At 32.0% G+C, this 19,608-nt stretch overlaps 1 protein-coding gene across 1 annotated transcript; it reads right to left on the bottom strand.

Moving 5' to 3' along the window:
• Positions 1-2,051: 2,051 nt before the first annotated feature.
• LOC143082403 (guanylate cyclase 2G-like) lies at positions 2,052-17,617 on the bottom strand. The gene is made up of 4 exons (XM_076258053.1): positions 17,293-17,617; positions 8,726-8,835; positions 7,534-7,668; positions 2,052-2,329 (listed from the first exon to the last, which is right to left on the bottom strand). Exons 1-4 carry the CDS (start codon positions 17,496-17,498, stop codon positions 2,085-2,087), a joined length of 696 nt encoding a protein of 231 aa, XP_076114168.1. The 5' UTR covers positions 17,499-17,617; the 3' UTR covers positions 2,052-2,084.
• Positions 17,618-19,608: the final 1,991 nt, after the last annotated feature.

The following is a 19,608-nucleotide window of genomic DNA, read 5'->3' as shown; positions in this document are numbered from 1 at the left end:
TGTCTATAACTAGTATAATAGAGTCTAGAAAACTACGTAAACAGTCTACATATGCTGCTTTTATTGACTTTAAAAAGGCATACGATACTTTAAATAGAGCATTATTATTTAACAAATTAGAGTTACTTGGTGTTAGTTCTAAAATGATAAAGGCATTAAAATCTTTGTATAATAATGTTCAGTCTTGTATTAAGTTGAACGGCATTTTATCTGACTGGTTCCCTGTTAATATTGGTTTGAAACAAGGGTGTATAATTTCACCATTATTGTTTATTTTTTTCATTAATGATTTAATTGATGAGGTCAAAAAGTTAAATGTTGGTATTAGCATAGGTGAAGAAAAAGTGTGTATAATGTTGTATGCAGACGATGTAGTTTTCTTAACAGAAAGTGAAAGTGAATTACAAATCATTTTGAATACTTTAGAATGTTGGTGTGATAGAAACATGATAAAGGTTAATCTAGAAAAATCAAAAATTATGCATTTTAGAACACCTTCTGTGCCATGTACTAATTTTCCTTTTGTTTTTAATGGAAAATGTGTTGATAACGTATCAAATTATACATATTTAGGTTTATTATTAACCGAACATTTGAGTTATGAGGATATGGCAAAAGCAGTTGCCAAATCTGCCAGTAGGGCATTAGGGTTACTAATAGCAAAATGTAAAGCTCATGGTGGTTTTCAATATGATGTATTTACAAAATTGTTCAATTAAATTGTATGGTCAGTGATTGACTATGGTGCCTCTATTTGGGGTTCTAAAGAATTTTCATGTATAAACGCTGTTAAACATAAGGCTATGAGATTTTTTATGGGAGTGGGTAGATATACCCCTAACTTAGCACTTTATGGAGATATGGGATGGAAACCATGTATTGTTAAACAATGGGCTTCCATATTTAGGACATGGTCACGATTTAATAAGATGTCTAATTGTAGACTTAATAAGAAAATTTTTCTTTGGAGTAATAATATCAGTTTTAATAAAGTAAAAAATTGGAACTCTAAAGTGAATACAAAGTTTAAAGAACTTGATCTAAATCAGTATTGTAATATTGAATGTATTTTGAGCAAGTCTGTTATTAAAGATATTGAAAACAAACTATTTATTATGTACCAAAATAATTGGCATTTAAATTAACTAGCTAATGAAAGCAGTAAATTACGTACTTACAGGTTATTTAAATCAAATTATTGTACAGAAAAATATTTAAGTATTACTATGCCTGGTAAAAATAGAAGTGCATATGCTAAATTTAGAGCAGGTGTTGCTCAGATTAAAATTGAAACTTGCAGATATGAAGGTATAGATGTAAATGAAAGGTTTTGTTTTAATTGTAGAAAAAATGATAAGATGAAAAACATGTTTTATTAGAATGTCCAGAATATGCAGATTTGCGAACGATATTTTTTAACAGTGTATGTAATATAGAAAAGTAGTTTTAGTAATTTAAGTAATGAAGAAAAGTTTTTATTTATGTTTCATGACGATAGAGTTTGTTATTTTACAGCCAAAATCTGCCATGAAGTTCTTTTTAAGAGAAAGTGTATTTTATACTCGTAATAAGTGTATATAATGTTGTTTGTTTTCTTTTGTATAATTGTTTTTAATAGTATGGTGTTTTATGCCAAGATATATTGATATATGTCTAGATGTAATATGAATGTATTTTGATTTGTGTTTTTAAAGTCTCTCATAACTCTTTTCAGAGTGGCTCTTTTGTAAATTGTTAATATTATATTGTGTTTTATATCAAATGTTTTAAAGAGGTGAGACTCTAATAAATTATTGTTTGTTTGGTTTGTTTGTTTTATGATACTACGTAAAGTCTAAATAATATCCCTTCAGTACTACTGAAATTAATACATTACCGGCGATGTGCGTTCGGTGTTCGATTTTTTTTTTTTTATTTCTAAGCATCATACATGACTAATTTTGCCGTCCGATATCTTCTATAATTTTTATTTTAACCCCATTATGACCCTTATTATTACAAATAGTTTTGTGACACTTGGTTTTTGTAGACCACATTTTAAGCTATATTTGTGTGTTTTGTTTTTTTTTATTTTGGGACTTGACTTACACAAACTGGTACCTACTTCTGCCTTCATATTTGATAGCATTAAACATTTCATCTAGGGATGTTCCACTGATGTTGGGGCTGACCTGGCTGTAATGATGAACAAGATTAAAACCAATGACAGAGAAAGATTGTACGGCTGCTTCTAGTGAATTAGCATAAGCAATACTTTCCGGCGCTGCAGTCGATATCATTACCAAACGAAACCAGTTGAGTCCACTGAAAAACAATATGCCAATGCCACCTGCAAAGAAATGTTCAAAATTGACTACAAATGGATGAATAAAGGCAACAGAAGTATACAGCTGTTCAATAGTATATGTGATTTTTTTTAATGAAACTAACTTAAAAGGTACATATCAAAGTGTTGCAGAATACATATTTGTACTATGATATAGTACCTTACAATGTTAAATAGAGGTGAAACTATAAGAGGGACATTTAAACTCAAGTCAAAAATAAACTGACAACGCCATTGTTAAAAAAAAAAGAAAAAACAGACAAAAAATATTTAACACATTCATCTGACAAAAAAACTTTAAATGTTTAATGAAGAATTCGATAATTCATTTTCAAGAAATCTAATTTGGTAAATGTTACAAATTAAGAAACCGATTTGGAACAAGAATTATTGCATTAAAACAAAATATATGTATACGAAAAAATAAAATAAACAAATTTTGTATCACGACATTTATTGCAGAAATGACTTGTTTGATAGGTAATAAGCCTCTTATAATTACAGACTAATCCCTTCAGCAAACTATTGTCGTCATTGATACGAAAATTACATAGAGAATAATACATGGCAAAATACGTATCATCTCATCCCGAGATACCGATGTCAGCCAGAGGGCCTATAGGCCCGAGGGATGATATTGGTCGAGAGTGATACGGCATGTGATACGGATTTTGTCATGTTTTATACGCTTTATCATATATTTCAACAGGAGAGTATTTATGAACTGCTTTCTGATCTGATACCTGGGTTACCTTTAGTTCTTCTTTTGTATTGTTTTAAAAGCTTTAAAAGAACTGCTCAATTACTCATCCGAAGCACCTGGGGTACCTTACAATTTGCGTGCTGTTGTTTTGAAAATACATTTTTTATTGTATTTTTTTTTTGTATGGTATTTCATTGAGTTCTTCTGTATAGTTGCACTTCGTGTGTCTGAAATATGAAAACTCGACGTTTGTGACGTCATATTCCAAACAATGACGTCATTCAATAAATTGCCTCACGCCCGAATAACCGTTAATTTAGGACCCATTTTGAAGAAAGTTTATGTAAAAATGAAAATAAAATAGTAGGAGTGTGATAAAGGGTGCGATAAAGGGAAGGCGTGTGATAAAGGGTGTGATAAAGGGTATGATAAAGGGTGCATATCAAAGTTGGGCAATGTGGATTAAACAGCAGGCTATTTATCAAATATTCCAAACTACTGTATTTACTACTAAATGTATGATAAATATTTTTATTAAAGCGTATCATAATTTCTTATTAAGGATATGAAATATAAGTTCCATTCATGAATAATTTAATTTTGGATGTAACGCGTCTTCTGATTGGCTGACGTTATTTTGTTATGAGCCTATAGACATAATTTAGTCATGTGACCGTGACGTCATCAACGTTTTTTCATGGTTTTCTACGGTTTGAAATGGAATTTAGAATTAAATTATAAGACATGACTGTTATATTTTTTCTGTCTATTCGAAATAACATAAAAAATGTGGTACACACTGTTAAATAACCCGCTACGCGCGTTATTCAGTGTGCAACAATTTTTTTATCTTATTTCTTCATAGACAGAAAAAATATTACAGTCATTCCTTAATAAACAAAGAGTAACCTTCGTAAAACCATTGAAGTATTAAAACCATGGAAGCATTAATATAATACTTCCATGGTCAAACTAGGACTGTATATAAATGCTTTACAGAACTGCTCAACTGAATCAAGTCATCAACATCAAATTCCCTATCCAAAATTATGTCAAGTCGAGTCGATACACATGAATAATTATTCTAATTTCTTGTTTTCAGTAATAAAACTTATAAAATACATTACAAGACATACAAAGAAAATTATTAAGCCAACAGTCTTTGCTTGATATAATTCGTTTTCGTTTTGGAGATAGCTATTCCAAGAGTACTGTTTCGCTTAAATTGATATCCTTACTATTGTAAATAGCAATCATTGTTATAAACCGATTTGAAACCCAACTAATACCACTTAAAAGATGCAAGATCGCTTTAGATGTTTTCAATTCATTTCTAAGTTGAGAAGATATTTTCCAGAGTTTCAAACTAACGTTGCCTGTTGTTGAACAAAGCCTTCACTGTGCAGATATTTTGAAGACATATTCTACATAAACGAGTCTATTATTCTTAAAAATGCAATTTATCAGGTTAAGTTAATCTAGCTTTATTTGACGGAACGATTGACTGATTTTGTTATGAAAAAAAAGCCTCTTGAATTCGAACAAACAATCATTTGATCCAAAGACACAGTTTTCCAGATAAAAAAAGTTCGAAAATTAGTACGTCTCAAGCTGTCAAACTGAATTTTTGACCCTCTCAACACAGAATTGTCAATATTTTGAGTTAGAGCTGGTTAAAGTTTCTATAATGATGATATTATGTGTCCCAATAGTAGTACACTACACTGTAAAAAAAATTTTGAGCTAGAGCAAGTGCGTTTTTTTTTTTAATTTGAATTCATTGTCTAAAGAAATGCGAAACTACAAAATAACTGTGTTCTCGGGCCATCTGAAATTTACATTATCAAGATGCTTGATTTCTTGATCGACAATATATGTGTTACGTTAGCCGCGGGGTCGTGAAAAGAAGCAGATTATCTTTAAACTTTTCATTCCTCTATTGTGGTGATGTCCTCTCACTGTATAAGTAAAAACGTTTGTTAATTATGTTGAAAATATCTATTCCATTGAACTCGAGACAAAAAGTACAAGAGATGCAGTTACAAATAAAGGCAACAATAGTAAATCGCTGTTCAAGAGTCAAAAATCGATTGATAGAAAACAAATCCAGGTTACAAACTAAAACCGAGGGAAACACATCAACTATAAGAGGAATACAAAGAAACAACAGAAACACTGAAGTGCGACAAAAAAAATAATGTCAGTGCAAAATACATTGATACTAAATCCCTAACGGGAAGGATTGTGCCTGATATTCATATGATGAAATCATAATCTTTCAATCAGTTTAATTGAAGTCTGGAGCTGGCATGTCAGTTAACTGCTAGTAGTCTGTTAGTTGTTATTTATGTATTATTGTCATTTTGTTTATTTTCCTTGGTTACATCTTCTGACATCAGACTCGGATTTCTCTTGAACTGAATTTTAAATGTACGTATTGTTATGCGTTTACTTTTCTACATTGGCTAGAGGTATAGGGGGAGTTTTGAGATCTCATAAACATGTTTAACCGCGCCGCATTTTTGCGCCTGTCCCAAGTAAGGAGTCTCTGGCCTTTGTTAGTCTTGTATTATTTCAATTTTAGTTTCTTGTGTACAATTTGGAAATTAGCATGGCGTTCATTATCCCTGAACTAGTATATATTTGTTTAGGGGCCAGCTGAAGGACGCCTCCGGGTGCGGGAATTTCTCGCTACATTGAAGACCTGTTGTTGACCTTCTGCTGTTGTTTTTTCTATGGTCGGGTTGTTGTCTCTTTGACACATTCCCCATTTCCATTCTCAATTTTATAGAAACTAACTATTAGACAACAAATGACATTTTCCTGGTTTGGTACAGAACATTTTAAGAAAGGAAAAGGTGGTTGAACTGGTTTTGTGGCTAGCCAAACCTCAAGCTTTATGGCATTGTTAAATACCGCTAAAAAGACAAAATTACATGACAGGTATACAGTACAAATAAATGCAAGATCGCTCAGGATAGGAAAGTAAGTACATAAATAATATAATATAATAGTACATCTCGACATGTTAACCACAAAATAACAACGAATACCTCAAATTAATTTAGGCCAGACCACAAAAACAGCATAACAGAATTACGAACTGTGTGTTATATGAAAATATCAACGCAACAAACAGAAACGTCACAGGTAAACTTTGAAAAAAATGGATATAAATCGAAATCAGGTTGGTAATTGTGTTATTTGGTGTATTCTATAACAATTACAAGAATATACATAATGAATTGTGGTAGTAATTGTGCAGCTAACTGCACTATCTATTTATGTCGGCCTTTCTTCTAAATCAAATTGTGTAAAAGAAATAAATCCAGTGCACATAGTTGCTTTAAACTAAAACCATACAAATGAACTGGATGGTTAGTTATCTTTACTTTTACATACGAATAGAAAATAATAAATAGAATTACAACTAAAATTGATAACACACAAAACAATAGTCGATCAGAATTACAAATGAAACATCATAACTAAATACATGAACGCTGGATAAAAAAATACCGAGATACTTCTCATAATTCAAACTAAGCAAAACCGTCATATTAGGGAAATGGTCACGTTCGTTACTTACAAGACCAGACGACGTTAATGGTAAATCATAATCTAAGGCGTGGTAAAAATGTCCTTAGTGAGTTAGTTCAGACACATCATATAGATCAGCCAATTCATGATAGTGTCCATAAAGATTTTAAATCTTCCCTCCTCATGACTTAATTTCTGCGTAAGGAGCACATTCCTGTATATGAAGTCCGTATAGTGTGAAATGGAGATATGATTTCAGCTTTACAGTTGCGAGTTTTCCATTTTTATGTAGCAACATTCCAGCTTGAGTGTGTGAATTTTTAAAGTATATATTTCCCAATTAATTTGATATTCGAGAGTTTCCATCACCTATCATGATTTCCTCTATATATGTGTTGCTGCTTACAAGGAAGATTTTTAACACGAGTTGGTGATAGTTATTATATATCTGTCTCAAATATGACGACGGATATGTCCAATCATTATAACAGTACGTCCTCTTTTCCTCGAATTTGACATTCCGATTTTATACTTATCACCTGGTTTTTACTCTCATGAACAACAAGACAGATGTCACATGTGTAGCAGGATCTGTGTATAGAGTTCGTGTTGCTGAGTTTTTAGTGTTTTAATGTACTAGTGTTTGTCGTTTTTTGTTATTTCTTAAGTCGGCATGGCATTGTCAGTTTTTGATTTGTGATAGTTTTTTGGTAACCTTCCGTTTGTCTAATAATTTCGAGTAACTGTTTCAACCCTGCCAAACTATATTTTCCTTTCTAAAATAAGGAACCTTGTCAGTGGACGACTATGTCAAATGTCAATATTTGTTTTAAGTAATTTGGAGATGATGGCAGATCGTTGATAGTCATTTTAAACTCACATTTTCCGTCATCAAGTTTAAGAGTAGAATTTGGAATAAAGTAAATGAATATCATATGAATGAATCAATCTTAATCAAATTTACCTAGTTGAGAGAGCGGATAAATAACACGGACTAGGGTGGTCACTTTAGTTTTATCATCCAGGCTTTCTTCGTTTGCTAACCAACTAAATACTGGTATATCTCTGTAGGATGCTAGTTCGGCAATAGGTATCATTGCTGGAATATTCAATTTGAAGAATTATTTCAAATATCTTTTAAAAAAGTAATTAGAAAACATGGCATGTCACGAAACTCCTCGACTTTTCCTGAATATTAATGAACTTTTGATATTTTAATGAGTAAATTGTGAACTTACAAGATTAAAAAGAGCCATTTTACATTTTGGCAATAAAAAAATAGTAGTAAATAACCCAAGTGGTGTATATTTTTCTAATTGAATTAAGAAAAAAACAATTCTGATACTAAATATTTCTTAATTATCTTTGTTAATCTATAATCAACATTTATCATTAATCTATGTAGATTCAGAAACTATTGCTACGTTTTTATTAATGCGAACATTGGGATAGTTTCACACTAAATAATAAAACTCGCATTTATAATTTTTGGTAGTAGTCTTGTCTCATAATTTTTGTATAATGCATTAATAAGGTATCACATATTTCCCAGAGGACAAGTATTTGCACTAATTTCTCACTGAAAGTAGCTCAAATATATAAGTTAAAGCATGCGACAGATTATATTATAAGATGTTTTATGTGAAAGTTTCTATTTGTGTCTTGATGGATTTGTTGAAATAAATAAACTCATCATAGATACCAGGACTAAATTTTGTATATACGCCAGACGCGGTTTCGTCTACAAAAGACTCATTGATCAGTGACGATCGAATCCAAAAAAGTTAAAAAGGTCAAATAAAGTATGAAGTTGAAGAGCATTGAGGACCGAAACTCCTAAAAGTTTTACCAAATACAGCTAAGGTAATCTATACCTGAGGTAGAAAATTTTACCAATTTATCGATTACACATTATTAAATGTTTCTAGTCAAATTTCATAACTTTCTCCTATAAAAGCTCTTCTTTCCACCATTATTTATTTATTATTCTATTTTGAGTTTTATACCCTGTTGACCATGTCTTTTCGTCGTTATTCTTGATTGTGCCATGCCATATCGGTTTCTCTTCGATTGATGAGTTTGAATGACTTTTCTATATAGTCCGTCTCCTTTTTTATCCATCTACTATGGGTTGTGTTTTTTAGTTAACATTTTACCTTCTGTACATGGTGGTCCTACAATGACGTCAACATGATGGTGTACGAGATAATCAGTCAGGATTCCAATACTCTGTTTGCTGTTACAACCAGAGTCCAGATAGGTCACACTTAAAAATGCATAAAAACTTATGAATAAGATTATTTCAGGGAAGATGGAAAATAAAACATGTTCTTTTCAGCTACACCTAATGATTGACAAAAATGTGTCATTTGTAGAATTCTTGATGTGTATTACAAAATTTGGCTTTTGGCTGATTTTAATGTAGATTTTTCAGTCAGGGATAACATGATTTATTCCATATTGGTATTATTTTAGTAGGTTTCTCTATATGAATTGGATTTTGAATAAAAAAGCATATTCACCTGAGAAAGTGTTATTCACCGCGCTAAACGTCACGCGCTTTTACATGCAACGTTATGGTTAGATTTTTCATGTTAAATTTATTTTGGTATATGTTATTCCTTAAATACATGTTCTTCTCTCGGAATATGGAATAAAACAATTACTGTCTTTTGTTTCGGTAAATATGGGGTTTAATTGACTTTTGAAAAACTGATATTCACTTCGGCCGTCGGCCTCAATGAATATCAGTTTTTCAAAAGTCAATAAAACCGCATATTTACCTCATCAAAAGACAGTATTTGTATAGTATTTATTAGTTTTTATTGGGTAGGAATTAGTTTCGGTAACTGCAGGTAGTCTAATATCGGGGATATGTGTCGTTTGTTTTACCTTAGTTGCTTTTCTTCCTTATGATCGTTTGGGTAAAGATAATTGGTTCGATGGTGTGCTAACAAACATGTTTAACTCCGCCAAATTATCTGTGTGTCTGTCCCAAGTCAGGAGCCTGCAGTTCGGTGGGTTTTGTTCGTCTAAGACTCTCATATTTGTTTTTCGTTACTTATTTTGTCATAAATAAGTCACTCTATTCTTTTCTAGTTTGAATTGTTTCACATTTTTTCATTAGAGTTTTCTCATTGCTGAAGCCCGTATGCTGTCCTTTAATTGCTTATATCCATTACATTGGAATTGTGGTGGATAATTGACTCATTGGAAATCATACCACAGCTCCTTATTTTTATACTACATAAAACATTTCGTAAAATATAGGGCTGTTTCCCTTTCTTGATAAGACAAAGTTAACAGGTATCACTTTATTGTCTTTGTTTCATTTTTGAGAGATGATTAATAAAAAGTGGGGTTTTTTTTATATTTAGATTTTCTTCTAGTCACAAAAAGAATGCCTTCTTATGAGTGCAGCGTCGGTGTAACTTCCAAGTATCAAACGGAAGCTACCAGTAAGTCATGAAGTAACCAAATGTACAAACACTCTCTGCAAATATCACATTGTCGCACGGAAAAATTTAGGCAGGCCACTACTTTAGTATTAATGAATGGTTGTTTTTATAATGGCCCTGTTATATGTCCAAGGTCTGTAATAATGGTCAAGGAAGTCTGTAATGGGCCGAGGTAACGCCGAGGGCCATTACAGACATCCGAGGACATATAACAGAGCCATTATAAAAACACCCATTTCTTAATACATTTATTAACCAACTGAATAAAAGTGTATGTGTTAATATATCAAATATCCAAGATATTAAGTTGACAAAAGTTATGTGTTGAAAAACATAATTTTTAATAAACAGTCATGTTTGACAATAATGTACTTAGTTGGTTAATAATTAAATGTAAAACTTTGAAACGTCATCTAAGCAGAGGGATAAAAAAAGTCAGTACTGCTTCAAGCTTACATGTACGGAAGCCGATAAGGGTCATTCAAAAAATATATTATGTCGTAATTACGACATAGCATGTCGTAATTTCGACATAACATGTCGTTATAACGACATCGCTATGTCGTAATTTCGACATAACATGTCGTAATAACGACATCACTATGTCGTTTTAACGACATAGGTATGTCGTAATAACGACATCGCTATATATATAATAGAATATGTATTATGATTTGCCAAGAGACTAAATGACACAGAAATTAACAACTATATGTCATCATAATGCCCCCAATAATTAGAAAAGCCCCCGCATAGTCAGCTATAAAAGAGGGACGAAAGATACCAGAGGGAGAGTCCCCGAAATGCTGTGTGGCAGACAGTGTTATTAATTAATTATTAGCTCCCTTGGTAAAACTCCAAATTTCATATTTTATGTATTTCATTGTTAAATGATTTACATGAAGCTGAATAATTATATATTTGTTAATTGCATAGCTTTTGCTATTTGAATTCATTGGTTAAAGATATTAATTTATATTGTAATGTTTAATATTTGCATCGTTGCAAAATCTTTGGTTACCTTCTTTGGTTACCTTCTGTGAGAAACTTATATATTTTATAGATCTCATGAAAGTGAAATATGATACAGACCGTGGAAGGGGTGTATAGTAAATCCAGGTCTATAAAGAACTATACGTGGCACTATACATGGGGATTAACATGCAGTCCTACCAACGCAAACCGAGCATTCCACCTCCCTTTTCATTAGTGCAAACTACAAGCCTTCGTGTAATAAGGGTTAATTGAAGTATTGATTGCTCTATTTCTACTTTCAAACGTTGGACATGATGTTCCTACAACCCATAGGATTTAAAGCAGAATCTTCGAAATTTCATCCGCAAAACAAAATAAAAATGTTAGAAAACACGAACCAATATTAAAACAAATTAATTCTATATATGTTTTGAATTATGTTTTTACATCTCTTGATCATATACTAAGTAATATCTAGTATGTTTGAGGATTAAAATAACAAAGCTATGTGAAAAAAACGGATGTCCAACGTTACATTTATGAATAAACAGCTGCGCCATGAGCGCATGATACGCCCGACGTCTTGTGTGGAAGTTTTATGCAATAATCATAAATAGTTTCTGAGAAAGTTTAAAGCAATAACCATATATTGTTTTTGAGACATGTGAAACCCCCCACCCTGTTTTTTTTTTTTTTTAAACTAAATATCATTAAAATAAAATTTTGAATCAAAACCAAAAAGAATACAGATCTTTTGATTAATATAACAAAGAAGTGTGTAAAGTTTTAAGCAATGATCATAAATTATTTTTGAGATACGGCGTGACATGTAAAAAAAAACCCTCCCCTGTTATACAAAATACTCAATAACTCAAAAATAAAATTTTGAATCATCACCAAAAAGTATACAGATCTTTAGAATAATATAACAAAGAAGTGTGTAAAGTTTTAAGCAATAATCATAAATTATTTTTGAGATACGGCGCGACATGTAAAAAACCCTCCCCTGTTTTACAAAATACTCAATAACTCAAAAAAAAAATTTTGAATCATCACCAAAAAGTATACAGATCTTTAGATTAATATAACAAAGACATGTGTAATGTTTTAAGCAATAATCATAAATGGTTTTTGAGATATGGCGCGACATGTAAAAACCCCCTCCCCCTTTTTTACAAAATACTCAATAACTCAAAAATGAAATTTTGAATCATCACCAAAAAGTATACAGATATTAAGATTAGTATAACTAAGAAGTGTTTAAAGTTTTAAGCCATAATCAAAAATCGTTTTTGAGATACGGTGCGACATGTGAAAAAAACACACCCCTGTTTTAGTTACAAAGTGCCGTAACTCAAAAAGTTTTAATCTTATTTCCACCAAAATGTATACAGATCATTTGACCATCATAAGAAACAACTATATTAATTTCATGAAATTTGGATAAGTCATTCTCAAGTTACGGTGCGACATGTTTACGCCGGACAGACAGACGGACAGACGGACAGACAGATGGACAGACAGACAGACAGACAGACAGACAGACGGACGGACGGACACCGGGCATTTGTATACCATAATACGTCCCGTGAAAATTTTGACGGGCGTATAAAAACTGTTTTAATTATTATGTATAGTGATCCCATTTCTTATTCTTTGATTTTCTTGATTCTTGGCAGTAACAACGACATGTGTCGTTTCTTTGTGGCGTTAAAGTCGTTATTTTCCAAATTTCATTTGACTCGGTGGCTGCATATTAAGCTGGAATAAGAAAATGTCCAAAGACGTTTTTTCGTGAACTCAACGACTGAAAGTGAATTTTATAAGTAGATATAGCAGCAAATGAATAAAAAGAGTAAGACAATAATAATATCTAACAAAAGTACAAATATTTGCCTAATTGTTCGTGAGTTCAAATATATTGCTGATTCAATAAAATCTTCTCTGAACAGTCGTTTTTCAAACGGTAGCCATTTTGTCCAACTTGATATTTCTTTTTTCAATGCAGTTAACGCGTATTTTTTATAATTGATCAAAATCAAAGTTAGATACACGAAGAGTAAAAAATGCCAAGATTCTTTTCTTATTAACTACATATTTGAGTCTTAAAGAAATAAAATGCTTCCACACATTACAAAACGGTAGCCAATTTGTCCAAACGTCTGAACACGTCTAAAATCCGAAAGACGCTAATTTCCTACGTTACATGTGCTAAAGTTTCAATTAAATGTTAATGACAATTAAAACTAATCGTGTTATGAAATTTGGAAAAAGAGGTTGATGATTCTGCCGAAAAAAAAAGAATAGTGCATGTTGCTATAGACTCCGCCCGGTGACATAGGGGCTAAGCGCGAGAAGGAAGACGTAGACACTCTTTCCGAATGGATCAAGGCAGTGAGGTCGTTGATACAAATCAGAATTAAGAAACTGAATGGGTCCATCAATGCCCATGCTACGTCAATCTTTAAAGACCCAAATGTTGCAAAACACCTATCCGACCTCCATGACAAATATGTTGTTGTCCCTGCAGATAAAGCCCCAAATAACATCGTTTTTGTGTGTAAAAGTCACTACATCAACTGCTTGATAAACGAATTAGGTATTGACAATTCACTTGGTAACTCAACATATACCCTCACGACACTTACCAAAGAGGAAATCCTGGATAATCATAGGTCTGTTCTATGTTCCTTTGGAATTTCAACCAAAGATGAAGAACTGGATCTTCCATCACTGTATTGGATACCTAAACTACATAAGTGTCCTTACAAACAACGGTATATTGCTGGGTCTTCCAAGTGCTCCACGAAACCTCTTTCTAAATTATTAACATCTATTTTATCAGCAATCAAAGACGGGCTTCAAAGTTATTGTGAAACTGCCTATTCTAGAGGTGGCGTGAATCAGATGTGGATACTTAAAAATTCAAAAGATCTTTTAGAGTACATACAATCTAACTCTCTTTCATCTTGTAACAGTATTAAAACATTTGACTTTTCTACCCTGTACACAAGTATTCCACATTCCAAACTAAAAGACAAATTGAAAGAGTTGATATTACTTTGCTTCATAAAAAAGAATGGCCAACGTAGATACAAGTATCTTGTCTTAGGGAGGGATAAATCCTACTTTGTAAAGAATCACTCTGATTCAAACAAAAAATTCTCTGAAACTGATATTATCAAGATGCTTGATTTCTTGATTGACAACATATTTGTTACGTTCGGAGGACGTGTTTTTCAACAGACTGTCGGCATTCCAATGGGAACAAACTGTGCCCCTCTACTCGCCGACTTGTTTCTTTATTATTATGAGGCTGACTTCATGCAGGAACTTCTTAGGAAGAAAGATAAGAAGTTAGCAATATCCTTTAACTCTACTTTCCGCTATATAGATGATGTTCTTTCACTAAACAATTCAAAATTTGGTGACTATGTGGAACGCATCTATCCAATCGAACTAGAGATAAAGGATACTACAGATACAGTTAAGTCGGCTTCATATCTTGACTTACATCTAGAAATTGACAATGAGGGTCGGTTGAAAACAAAACTTTACGACAAAAGAGATGATTTCAGCTTTCCAATTGTGAACTTTCCATTTCTAAGTAGCAACATTCCAGCAGCACCTGCATACGGGGTATATATCTCCCAATTGATACGATATTCCCGTGCTTGCATTTCTTATCATGATTTTCTTGATAGAGGTTTGCTGCTCACAAGGAAGCTATTAAACCAAGAGTTCCAAATGGTGAAGTTGAAATCATCCCTTCGTAAATTTTACGGACGCCATCACGAGTTGGTTGACCGTTATGGAATAACCGTTTCACAAATGATATCGGATATGTTCCTTACGTCGTAACTACAATCCCCTTCCCTTTCATGAATATGACCTACCGAATTAGACTATTTACCGGATTTGTAATCACTTAAGCAACACGACGGGTGCCACATGTGGAGCAGGATCTGCTTACCCTTCCGGAGCACCTGAGATCACCCCTAGTTTTTGGTGGGGTTCGTGTTGTTTATTCTTTAGTTTTCTATGTTGTGTCGTGTGTAATATTGTTTTTCTGTTTGTCTTCTTTATTTTTAGCCATGGCGTTGTCAGTTTGTTTTAGATTTATGAGTTTGACTGTCCCTTTGGTATCTTTCGTCCCTCTTCGACACAGGTTAAATTTTGCATTTTTTATTAAAGTTATAGCTTTTAACGATTTATTTAAAAGAATGGTGAAATGGGGGGAAAATCTCATTACATGAACTTCGTCCAAGTTTTGCAAAGACAAATTGGAGACAACAAGACAGTCCTCTAAATGTAAAATGTGAATTGAAATTTATGTTGCGGAAGTACTCCGAAATAGATCATTTAAAGTCGTCACTTCAGTAAGGTGCAATCACCAATATTAAAAGACTTAATACCAGTTCACGGAATGTTTTACTTCGAGATTTGTCCTGCTATTCATGTTATAACTGTCGTGATGACAGTAATTCCTGTACTAGCGAAGCCGGAACTTTTCGTCAATATAAACTTGTGCATGAAATGGAGGTAATTGAAAGACGAATCCCAAACAGTGACGAAAACCGTTTCATCGAATAAATAAAAACCCGGGATTATATTAGCCGTTTTCACGGACGATCCAGGAGAAGATTACTATATTTTAAAAAGTATATCAGAAGTTAAACACTATAGATGACTTGGGAAATAATTCTCAAGCCAAGGTTCAAGTAATTGAAGGGTTGTATTTCGACAACTTATGTGCCAGGGAAAATACAATTCTATTAAAATTTAACCAAGGGTAAAAATGTTTGATTTACTTGCAGAGTGTCAGATATATTTGTATTGGGGTTGAATTAAGATATAGAAATTTCACAATGACAGATGATATGCACCTTGAAAGTTAAACATCCTATGATAAAAGTTTTGTACATCTAAAAACATTTTTTTATGGAAAACCGTATACATGTACTTCCGTCCCATCTTTCCTTCCTACATTACTTGCGACAGTACTGCATTTTAAGTTGAAATAACTAAAAGGGTAAACATTATTAAATCGATTTCAACAACTTGAGGTATTTTATGATAAAATGACATCACAAAACGAACGGAACCAGAATCAACCAAAATATAAAAAAACGAATAAAACTTGCAAAAAATAATCGAAGTCAAAAACCCTCTTCGACTCCGCATTTTAAGTGTAACGTCGTGTTGTAGGAACATCGTGTCCAACGTTTGAAAGCAGAAATAGAGTAATCAATACTTCAATTAACCCTTAGTACAAGAAGGCATTTAGTTTGCGCTTTTTAATAGGGAGATGGAATGCTAGGCTTGCCTTGGTAGGACTGAATGTCTGTCCTCCTACCATTCACGGAAAATTCTTCCAACTCATTGAAGTTTAGATGGACCTGGACTTATTATACACCCCTTCCACGGTCTGAATCGTATTTATCTTTATTGAGATCTATAAAATATATAAGTTTCTCACAGAAGGTAACCAAATTATTAAGCTTCGTGTAAATTATTTAACAATGAAATACATTAAATATGAAATTTGGAGTTTTATCAAGGGAGCTAATAATTAATTAATAACACTGTCTACCACACAGCATTTCGGGGACTCTCCCTCTGGTATCTTTCGTCCCTCTTTTATAGCTGACTATGCGGGGGCTTTTCTAATTATTGGGGGCATTATGATGACATATAGTTGTTAATTTCTGTGTCATTTAGTCTCTTGGCAAATCAAAATACATATTCTATTATATATATATAGCGATGTCGTTATTACGACATATCAATGTCGTTAAAACGACATAATGATGTCGTTATTACGACATGTTATGTCGAAATTAAAACATAGCGATGTCGTAATAACGACATGTTATGTTGAAATTACGACATGCTATGTCGTAATTACGACATAATTTTTTATTTTTTTTTTTTTTTGGAATGGCCCTTTTCGGCTTCCGTATACATGTATGGTTTTTCATACTTGCGGTGACGAAAAAACATTTTTAATGCGCCTAAAGTTCAATGAGATAAAATAATCAAAGTTTTTTTTATTTGCAGACTATTACTGTTAGAAGTCTAAGACCTTTGTAAACGGAATCAAAAACATAGTAATAAAGCTCATTGGATATTTTCATTTTAATGGAAATTATATTTACACTGACTTATTATTTCATTTTTTTTCTATGACACAATTAAGACATTACCTTAATAATTGTTTGGTAGTATTCCTTGGTTATAGATCTCCTGTAAAGACAGTGACAATGCTGACAAAAATCAAGACAAATTACCTTATTGAATTATTTGGTAGTATTCCTTGGTTATAGATCTTCTGTAATGCCAGTGACAATGCTGGCAGTGATGTAGAAGCGTTGACTAGAAGACTGGACCCCGGTATTAGACTATAGGGTGCCATCCATACCATTTGTGTACTGTCTAGCATAGGCAGTCCAATACAAATTAATAAAAGACTTAAAAATAATCCGTTTATCACCATGTTTCGTGAGCTCCTTACATCTTTTAAAATTATTAATATATAATATAATATATATAGCTATGTGCTAATATAATTATCACTATCATTATCACATTTCTCTTTTTAGCACTATTCAACTTCACAATATATATGTTTCAATCAGTTAAATATTAAATATTATTTGGAAAAATAACACTGAAAAAACTTCATCCTAAAGTCGCAGAAGATTTTTCGCAATTTTCACATTTTACTCGATTAAGCAGCAGATAAAATATTAGGATATCCACTGTCAGATTATTTATACTGAGTATTATTAAATGATCTTAAATTTTCCGTAAATTTTCATCCGGATAATTATCTCTAATCATAAAGAATATCTCCAATGGACATAAATATGATCCCCGTAATAATAATTGATAAATTTCTATATCTGACTTCTTTGTTAATCACCAATCTCAATGATGGATCATTAATGAAAACATTTTACATAAATGACTTTGAGTTTCCTGTTCAAATAGACTTATTTAAATGTAAACAATCGTACATGGAACAAACAACCAAAAACACATTCCAACAAATTGTTAAAGTCAACATTGTCATTTGATCTCTATATCACAAGCACTTAATCTCTTAGTCAATTTTAAAGTTAAGTTCTTATAGAAATCTAACTAATTACCTAATAGCTGGTGAAATCCAGAGAGGTAAAATAACGTCAATTCTGCGGAAGATTTCAACAATTTCAATATACCATGGCTGTTTACTGGTACAACATCAAACTAAATATTACACAAGTTACTCAAACAAGTTTTTATGTTTTAAAAATGGTTGCACGAATGTCATTTAAAAGATCCACTGAATTGCAAAGAGAACAATATGTGTGTTTTTAAGAATTTTAAGTCAAATCCGTTGCAACGACTTTTTGAACCTTTCAATAACGCATATGTAATCATGATAATACGTTATTTTGGAAGTACAGCATAAACCATATTGTTTGGTTAATGTGTAATAAAATGTGAGATAATATGTTTTCGAAAACACACTCCTTTTTGTGATTTAAAATCAACACGACGAAATTGGTAAATATTTTACGTAATTCCTTACTAGTATCTAGTTTCAAGTCTTTGTTTAATCATTTTCAAACATATTTTTATTTTATTTTAATAGAAGACAGATTGTCTTTCCTTTGACTCCAATACTATGAACATAAAGCTTTCGTTTATCAAACTTATTTTCAGTTTTCTACTTTTAGTGTGTATAGAAATGTATATAGGATATGTTGAGAATATGCCTTGTATATGTAAAATCAACTGAATGACATCTAGAGTTTAATATGCTGTCAATTATTTTCGATGTATTTGTTTTTGTTTTTAAAAGAGGAAAAATTTACTTTCCTTGGATTTCAATACTATGAACATAAAGCTTTGGTTTATCTAACTTTTTTCAGTTTTATACTTTGAGTGCACATAGCAATAGATATAGGATATGTTGAGAAAACGCCTAGTAAATGTGAAAACAACTGAATGACATCTAGAGGTCAAAGTACTGTCAAGTATTGTCAATGTGGATCGTTACTGTTCATAGTTTCCACTTGACTTTAAGCAAACAATAATCAATCAATCCTGAATCATTTTATGTAAATTAACACTGTCGTTCCCATTCACAATTTGTTTCTGAATACACACGACTATTTTGTAGAACTTTAGTAGTTAGTTATTATAATCCCTTGTATAAAAAATAACTTTTAAGGACTCTAATTAATATTTAGATTCTTTAAAGGGGCACTAGCTGTCAAATTCATGTTCATCAATTTGACTCAAATTCTGATATTTCATTTATAACAATGTAAAACATTTATCCATAAAAAGTTTAAAATAAACTATTTACAGGGCAAGGACTCCAGAATATGTAACTTCTTCGTTTCGTGTGTATTCTAGTGTAGCCGCCATCTTATTAACTATCGAATTGAACTTCGGTGACCTCCGATGGATATATAAGCGATATAAACATATAGAGAGGAAAGAACTCGTGAATTTAGACTTTTCTAGGCCTGTTTAATTTTACATATTATAGATTAAAAAAAATGTTAATCATCGTTTTTACCGGTATAAGAATGATATTGTGGATCGAATCA

This window comes from Mytilus galloprovincialis, chromosome 7, assembly GCF_965363235.1.
Source record: "Mytilus galloprovincialis chromosome 7, xbMytGall1.hap1.1, whole genome shotgun sequence".
Taxonomy (NCBI): Eukaryota; Metazoa; Mollusca; class Bivalvia; order Mytilida; family Mytilidae; genus Mytilus; species Mytilus galloprovincialis.
This window is presented reverse-complemented; position numbering and strand designations above follow the sequence as displayed.